Source organism: Perca fluviatilis, chromosome 6 (genome assembly GCF_010015445.1).
Source record: "Perca fluviatilis chromosome 6, GENO_Pfluv_1.0, whole genome shotgun sequence".
Taxonomy (NCBI): domain Eukaryota; kingdom Metazoa; phylum Chordata; class Actinopteri; order Perciformes; family Percidae; genus Perca; species Perca fluviatilis.
Window position 1 is genome coordinate 8,272,535 of NC_053117.1, and position 8,964 is coordinate 8,281,498.

Sequence of the window (8,964 nt, forward strand, 5' to 3'; positions counted from 1 at the left end):
AACCTTTTAGGGATTTTGGAAGAAAACACATGGAGAAAAAAAGAGATCTCGGAGACACGCATTACATTATTTAATTAATTTTATTAAAATTATTTACACACATTCAAAATTATATTGATATAATGTGAGCACGTTCTACCTTTTGTTTCAAAGTTAATTTTTTTAAGTTGGCAAGCTTTTAAGGGACCGAAATGTGGATGTCAAACCAAAACTGTTGGTTTAGGAGTTCTTCTCCAGTAAATCAAAACAAAAGGCACTAGAAGTGTTTTCAATGCCATGTTTTTGCAAAAACAAAGTTGAGTAATAAATAATTGTTATGAATTTGTACTGCGTGTACTTTATGTGTTACCGATAGATGAAAGTTAAGTTAAATAGAAAGAAAATGCATAGGAATGATAGCATTAATACTGCTTTCAAGTATACAACATTACTTTCTCTCTTGTTTTTGTTGTTGTAGATTTGAGATCTAAGGGTTCCGATTGGCTGTAGAGGACTGCGGTGAGTGTTACAAAAGAACCATTATGCCATTGATTGCAATAGATGCATTGTGTAAATGAAAATAGTTACACAAGATGCTGTGTGAAGTGAAGTTGGAAGTAGATATCATCTTTGCATAAGGGCCTGTCAGTGGAATATTTTGGGCAAATCCGGTGTAAAGTCACACCGTAACAAAAAAATAAATTAATTTCCTTTTAAAAAAAAATTAGTTGTAGTTTTAATGCACCAAACAGAGACTCAGAATTGAATTGTCAGAAGTAGTAAGATTTTATTTTTTAAAGTCTATAGAAATGGTCACAGTGGAGCTGAACAGCACCTCTAGGTATGAATGTTTTGGTAATTTTCCTCTAGAGTGTGAAGATGACACATTACCACCCCCCAAAATGTAGTGGATTGAAACCTTGGTCTCTCAATAAGCCTAAAGGTTCCACTCACCTGGATTCACTTCATTAGATAGCCTAAAGGTTCCACTCACCTGGATTCACTTCATTAGATGTACCAACAAAACAAGACTTGACAAAACGCTGGATATTGTCACAACAAACTTGTATACATCTATTTGTTAGAGTGTGGGTGTGTGTGGGTGTGTGTTGTACACTTATGTGAATGGGTGGAGGGACTGGTTTTAGGATGTGGGAATGACTTTGCACATATTTGCGTATTATTATAAATTAGGTGTTGGTAAAATTGCATATTCTGATGTCTTGTGCTTCACTTGCATTGAATATTTATGGTTTTACCTACCTGCCCAGGGACTATGGGCGGGAAATAGCATTTGTGCTACAACCTGGTGCAAAGCATCGCTCCTTGTTCTTATACAAGGTTAATGTTTAATTGTACACTGTCCATGTTTAAATTAAATAAATAAAATAAACAGCAGAGACTGACAGTTCTGGTTATGAAAATAATAGTAACTAGAGACCATCTTGTGTCGTGATCACACTAGCCACAACGCCAAATTGGGCCATTGCCCTCCCCCACTTTACCCCTTCCCTGCTTCCTACCCCCTACTTCTAGCGTCCTTGCTGGGATCACCAATCTTCAAACTTGGTCTTGATTTTGATCTCAACTACACACCTGTAAAGTTTCATGACTGCGTGTTGCAGGGTTGTGACGCTGGTGTGGTGACAAAATATGTCCACAGACAGACAGACAGACAGACAGACAGACACCTGGCAAGATATTTAAATCCTCCTGGTCGCCGCTCATGGCTGTTAAGAATGGTTATTATCATAACAGACCACCTGCACCTCATGTGACAAAGAGCCATTCCGATATATGGATTCAGATTCATTTTCAAGGCTTCCACAGACTGCCAGTAAGCCTTTCAGTAAACAGTAAGTATCATAGTTGATATACAATGTCTGGCTAAATGGTTACATAGGAGTCAGCTGTCTAAACTCATTACACAATATACCTGATAATTGGAACTTTGGTGTTTCTCTGTTCTGCATATTTATCTGAAGTAAAAACATTGACCAGCAGGGGTCACTGTCCATTCTGGTATTCTTTACTGACACTGCAGATTAACTGCAATAACATTTAAAATGTAATATTTTACTATTGATGGTTCCAGGCTCACATTTTCTCCTTGCTTCTAAACAACAATATAGAACATGTAGGCTCTAGATACTGGCTCCGTGTGGACTATATTGGCTATAGATTAAATGACACGCAGTTGCTAGTGGTTTGGATATTGGTTTGTATGAACCCAAAGAGTGTTTAACACAGAAATGTAAGTTGTAAACATGAATCTGTTTTCTACGCACATCTTACACACGTCATACTGATGAGTAGAATAAGTATCGACAAGAGACCCTTTTCAGAAATAAATTAAAAAAAATTGATAAATCTTATTTTAATCAACAAATCCGATTGCATCTTTAAACACATTTTAATGAAACAGACATTTTATTTTTAACAGATGAGATTTTATGTGCCAATACATCAGTTCAGTCTTTCCAATTTGAAACTGCATATATTCACCAAGTTTAGTCTTTTCTTTAGTCTTCTTGCGCTGACAGCTGATTGGAATAATCAATTGAATTGTCGGTGAAATGGATTCTGTCTTCATTTCAGCGACCACTGACACCAGTTATCTGTTCCTCTGAGCGGTGCTCTTGAACTTCGATCACCATATACAAACAAATACCACAAAAGTAGCAACGTAATAATGTTTGGTTAAAATAAAGTGGTGGGGTGGTGCCCAAGCAGAGAAAATTTATTTAAAAAGCAGCCAAGCAATCAATGGTACCATATCAACTGAAGACTTACACTAATGAAGAGTGGGACCAATGCTCCCATAAATATCCTAAAACAGAAATATCACAAACTGAGCAGTTCAGGCGTGATGCTAGAGTCCCATAGTTTGCATTCCTCTTTTCCTGGACCTTTTATCTTTGCCCACTTCATGTCCTGATATCTTATTTTCCGCTCATCAGCATGGGAGCTACTGAGCTCGTGTGGCATCAACAATGGCAAAGATTATAAGTCCGAGAACGATGAGTGCAGCTGCCACTCCGATGCCAATAAACATCACTTTCATCTTCTTGTTCTCCCATCTTTTCTTGTTCTTCAACTGGTTGCTGGTCTTTTCAAAGGCTTTACTCTAGGGAGAAAATACACAAATAGAATGTTACATTACGTTGTTGTGTAACTAAACTGCTGTCTGATAGTCTAAAACATACGGAACATACATATGCCAAGATGGGATGGATTTATTCGCCAGCATACTAACTTATATAAAACTTCCAAAGGCCTATTGAGAAAACATAACCAATCAAATTGTATACATTTCTTAGTTGTTTCCGTACTTTCACTTTCTTTAAGTGGTTATACTCAATATGTTTGTATTAACAATGGATCCCGTTATATGGTCCGTCTGGAGGTCACATTGTTCCCACATTGCCCCGTTGGCCAGTGTTACATCACACTGTTTCTTTTTCAGAGAACTAAAAGAGCAAACTGAGGTTTTAGTCGTACACAGTCGAACACAGGGATCCCCTCTGTGATAACATGGATTATGAGCAGGCACGCTTATGACACCATGGTTAACTTAAAGCTGCACCAATCTTTATTTTACATCAACAAATGATCAAATGAATTGTTATATGAAAGGGGTAGCCACAAATAGCTACCTGACTTTGGTCCATGTTACAGCCCACTGTTGAGCAGTTCTCAGAAAACTATGACTAACTATAAAACAATAAAAATGTAAGGTCAATGAGCCCTTGAATACACTTTGTGATAATCAGTGTCAGAAATTAAGGGGGGCAAATGGCAAATGTACCCTAAGAAATTTCAAAATGCCGTAAAAAAAACGTGATCGAGGGGCAAAAATTGCCCCCAAGATAAAAAAAAAATGTATGAGGACTATGGCTAACTGGTCCTCAGATCTCTACAGTGTAAATCCAGACAGCTAGCTAGCTAATTTCCAATTTGAGTTTTATGTTGTATGACTAAAACAACTTTTGAAAGTACAAATTCTACCAAAACAAGTTCCTTCCCTGAGGGTATTTTGCAGCGACACCGTGGCTCTGTCCGGCGCTTAGCGCCGCCCAAGACGATTGTGATTGGTTTAAAGAAATGCCAATAAACCAGAGCACATTTTTCTCCCATCCCGGAATGCTGTGTGGACTAGCCAGACCCTCCTACGCCGCTGTGGAGGAAGGTCTGGCAATGTGAGACTATCCCAAAGAGTATCAAAGTGGTTCTTGAACTTTCAGTTCAGTTGTCTGCCTGTTTGCTTTTTTAGTTCTCTGAGAACTGCTCAACAGTGTGATGCAAGATGTAAGACTAACCAAAGGGGCAATGTGAGAACCATGTAACCCGCTTGTCCAACGGCGGATGGACATTGGCCTCGTGGCATGTCCTGGACTCACTCTGTCGTACCAAGGGACCAGCTCGCTTTATTCATCTTAGGAAAACAATAGGAAATACCTTTCTAAAAATAGCACCATAAAACACAATCAGGATGTAAATTGTACATTTGTTTTCCTCTCCAACTCCACCTAAGGGGTATTTATAGATATAAATTATGACATTTCCTCGTATTAGTCCCTGGACGCCTGTGGAAACACTCCCTGTGTGTGCCATTTGCTCCAGTAATTCGCCTCATCCATTCAATCCAGAGACTTCCACAGAGAACCCTAAAGTTAAAATAGTGGGGTGTGATGCTATGTAGTGATTATTTTCCACTTGAACAGCTTCTCTGATCTGCCCCTGCTTACCTTTGCCAGCAGCTCATCAGCCCTGTCCTCCAGTTCTCCCAGTTTTCCAGATCTCTCATCGGCTTTGTTCAGGTTGTCCAACATGATAACCTTCACCTCATCCACGTCCTCCTGGGCCTGCTGCAGGCGGCTCTTCCCATTCTCCTGTCCAAACAACACACACAACATGGTTAAAGAGTGTGGATTCATTCAGTCACTTGGGACACGGCAGGGACTTATGTGCTCGCATTGTTTGAACTTTTTCCAGTGCCAGCTATTTGTTTCTTGGGAATAATCCTCACTTAAAGGGTGATTTCGGGTTTTTTCAACCTGGACCCTATTTCCCATGCATTTGTGTCTGATAGACTGATGTGAACAAAAATCTTTGAAATTGGTCCAGCATTGAGCGAGCAACGCAGTGACCGGCCGCCAGGAAGTCGGGTGCAACGTAACCTAATGGGGCAATTGTGCGCCCTTGATTTTTGTTGTTGACTAAAAGTAATTGTTTTTGCTTTGTTTTGGGGGGGGAGTGGGTGATAGAGTACTGACTCTAGAGTCCTAGTGAGAGAAACAAGTGGGAAATCGGTAGCAGGAGAAGTTAACCCTCTCCGCTGTTTATGGAGAAGGAGAACCAGGAAATGAGTCAGGGGAAATGCAACGCTACCAAGCCACAGCCGAGCTACGTGCGTCGCTGCGACGTGTAGTTACATTTTTCGAGAGGTGCACGTCAGGCTACGGCGTAGGGTCCGGCATACACACAAAGGGGTCCGCGGGGGTACGCCGTAGATTCAACGCACAACCATAAAAAGGCCTTAAGTCAGCTGAAGGGCATTCAGGGAGTTTGTTGTGTTGGAGTACAGAAATGATAGGCTGGTGTTATCTGAAAGATTTTCAGTGATTTGATTACATTGCAGCTCGGTTCGCGGCGGCCTGTCCCTGCGTTCTCGCTCAATACCGGTTCCAAATATTTCGGTTCCAAAAGCGTCTGAGCGTGTAAGCGAGAGCTTATCTGTCCTCTCTGCATATTGACACAGAGTGGAGCTCCGACCGACACACACACACACACACGGAGAACACACACACACGGAGAGGTGCGGACGGAGTAAACTGTCTGCGGTTTTGTTGAAGTCACAGAGTCACGGTTGGTTTCAAGTATGGTTACAGTTTTTCAAAACTTCACGCAGACAGTGTTTGCTGGGTTCCTTCTTCCTTCCTCTTAGAAAAGCAGGCACAACGGTGGTTTCTCTGCCCTGATGACTGACTGAGCTTGCAAGGCAAGGCACTTTTAATAATGTTACTCTGAGTGAGCAGTTTTACCAGAATTTTTTAATTTTGATAACTGTTTTGATTCACAATTAAAGTGGAAAATAAAAGCTTTGTGTTTAATGTATTTTTGTTGATGTTGAAATGGATTTTAAAACATATGGTATCGAAAAAAGTATCGTTAGGAACCGGCATCGGAACTGAGGTATCGAAATTGGCACCGGATCGAAAGATTTTGGAACGATACCCAGCCCTACTTGTAGGCATAAAGGTCAGTGTCGTAATCATTAGGAGTACTATTCAGCCAGTGAATTCGTTGTTTATTGTCTTCCGTGGCTCTGGAGTCTGAACTATCCCTGATGATGTCATCAGGCCTGCGTTACAAACTGGGGTTGTGGGATTTAAAAGTTGTGGGCATTTACCTGGCCGGCAGGGAGAGTTTAGTGAAAAGATGCTATTGGTTGCATTATGGGAAATGTAGGATCCAGTGTTTTTTGGAGTTTGGTCCATATAAGCATATCTCGGCATTGACTTTGATCATTGTTTTTTTTCATATATCTATCTCTTGTGAGTTCTTCTGTACTTTCCCACAGAGACCATGTGGTCAATAGCAGTGCTGAAGGTACTCTGATTGTTGTTTTGTGCTAATGAGTGCCTCAGTTTGGAAATTATTGTTTTAGCTCCATTCTAACATTAGATTATCATATCTGTTATTCCTTGATGTTTCTGGTTAGCACAATAAAAAAAATAAAAAAGTAAGTCAAATAAAAGTCTTACAGTTTGTATTCCAGACAGGCTGCCGACTGAAAATAATCCAACCTTTGTCTGCCTGATATAGATCAGACTCATTGCTGTTTTATAAACACGGCTACGGTCCTGTGTGACAGGTTTTCTTTAAGTAGACTGACGCAAGAGTACATTCATTTGTAACTGTATGACTAAAAGAATTGTTTTTAAAGCATATAATGGAACACAAATCTGAATTAAAATTACTTTACCCAGCACTGAAACTTGAAGCTAAAGTGAAAAGAGGAACAAGTTATGAGAAACTAATAAAAAGAAGTAGGACATGTTTTCCCAGCTCATGAAGGATACGTTCTAGCAGCAGCTGTTTACACTATCCTCTGCCAGGAGGGTAAAGGCGGCACCCAAGGGCACAACAACAGCAACAGGGCTACCTACAAATTGATAAGAAACCTGGAGCAGGATATGTAGAGGGTAGTTAGACCTCTAAGCAATTTGTATCCTGACAGGTTGGCCGCTGTCCTCTGAGCCATGAGAGGAAGCCAACATCTCAGAAGTTGACAGCAACAGGAAACCGACAGATAGGACAAAACAAAACAAGTACGCCCTCAGCATCTTGATTTAGTTCATTATTCATTCTCATTTCCTGTTCAAATTTACAGTATGTGTACAAGGCCCCCGGTAGGCTGAGAATAGTAAAAGTAATATCAATGCCTGGCGGAAACTGATTCATGGATGCCCTAAAAGCCCAGTTATCTTATCTTTGGCCGTCCAAGTAGTAGTTGAACAATAGTCTGTGTTTATAATTCAGCCGGCGACACACAGGAACTGCTGCCCATTCCAGTTCCCCTCCTTGCTTCCTTCCTTCCCTCGCTCCCTCCCTCCTGCCTGCATTAATGTACCTGGCATTATACAGGGAAACCTCACCCACGTCAGGTTATAGCCTGTTTATTACAGTGTAGTATGGTACTCCATTCTATTTCAACAGTGAACGCAACCCGTGGTTGACAACCGCTGTCTTGTTAGCTAGTAATAGTACTCTTGTGTTAAGTTCATTCATATTTAAGGAAAGCATGTATGAAGGTTAGTGGTAACCCCAATGCCAAAAATGCATTCTTAATTTATGACTTAATGAGCTGGCTTCATCTCGAAAAGCTAAGACATGCAAGAAAGGACCCAGAAGACGTCATCTGTTATATTTATTTTATTTGAGCTATTATCTATTTGATTTACACCTCTGCTCTCACTTCACACCTAATGCTCCTCTCAAATCTCAACCTGCGTAGACTCGATTTTACTTACTCCAGATCAACAGTGGAAAGATATAGCCTACTATCATGCTTTTTTGAATGTATGCTTTAAGTTTTGTATTTCTTTAGGTGTATTCATTTATTTAAGATTCGCCTCAATGTACTTCGACCTGACAACGAACTCACGTGCTGTTTCCAACTAAATACAACTGCCATTTGAATCTCAGTTTTGTTATTTTCTGGGTAATATTCGTCATTTAAAATGGAAGACATCACAGTTAACAGCAGCTATAAGTAACCTGTCCCTATACCCACTATTAGGCTGTTTTGTGGGACTTTGCCCGCAGATTATGAAGGGTCAAAGTAAGCTATGTATACATTTTTAAAAAGCATTCTGCCAAAACAAAGTTCCCTCTCTTCTCTCTTTCTATTCTTATCGAAGTTATAAGTCATTATAGCATAGCTTTTTAGCCCATAGGAGACTTATATTGACTTACCATGTCTGTCACGTCTCTTGCTGTTTGTCGAGGCTGTCACCGGATCCAATGCATTTACAGCGCGACTCAAGTCTACTTTAGTAACAGAAAACACAGCATAGCATACCAGCTCTGTAATTTTAATGTTCCACCTTGTAACCTGAAACGTTTAGCGGTTTCCTTGTGTTTTTTTTTTTTTTACTACACACCTTTGTTTTCAGCGTTAGCTCGACTCTCTGTCACTTTCACTTCTGCCGAGCTACATCTGTGCTGTCTCTCTATGATGCGTTCATGGTATTCCCGGAAAGTCTAAAATTACAAAAAGGTGATCACGTGACCGTCATGTTGACTCGGTAAAGTCCGGACTTTCCCCGATTGGGCTACTTACTCAAGTCCTGCTTTATACAAATACTCCATGGCATTTTATGGGATTCTTTTTCTTTTTTTTTTTACTCCAAAACATTTATTTGACAGCTATAGCTACTAGTTAGGCCTAATGGTTTTCAGTTTTTTTAGGTTAAGATT

The 8,964-nt window shown here is 40.2% G+C and overlaps 1 protein-coding gene across 2 annotated transcripts; it reads right to left on the minus strand.

Moving 5' to 3' along the window:
- Nucleotides 1–2,386: 2,386 nt before the first annotated feature.
- On the minus strand, nucleotides 2,387–8,735 carry vamp5 (vesicle-associated membrane protein 5). 2 transcript variants are annotated; one of them, XM_039802743.1, is made up of 4 exons: nucleotides 8,649–8,735; nucleotides 8,461–8,532; nucleotides 4,728–4,871; nucleotides 2,387–3,106 (listed from the first exon to the last, which is right to left on the minus strand). In XM_039802743.1, the coding sequence occupies exons 2-4, from the start codon at nucleotides 8,461–8,463 to the stop codon at nucleotides 2,948–2,950; spliced, it is 306 nt and encodes a 101-aa protein (XP_039658677.1). In that variant the 5' UTR covers nucleotides 8,464–8,532; nucleotides 8,649–8,735; the 3' UTR covers nucleotides 2,387–2,947. The 2 variants fall into 2 exon arrangements, with proteins under 2 accessions (XP_039658677.1, XP_039658676.1); XM_039802742.1 differs by having other exon boundaries at nucleotides 8,461–8,535; nucleotides 8,649–8,728.
- Between the last annotated feature and the right edge of the window lie 229 nt (nucleotides 8,736–8,964).

Bases quoted from the DNA above. Each gene is read 5' to 3' on its own strand.
- vamp5 (XM_039802743.1), bottom strand. The intron at 3,107-4,727 runs GTAAGCAGGGGC...TTTTCTCCCTAG, and splicing joins CTGATGAGCTGCTGGCAAAG to AGTAAAGCCTTTGAAAAGAC.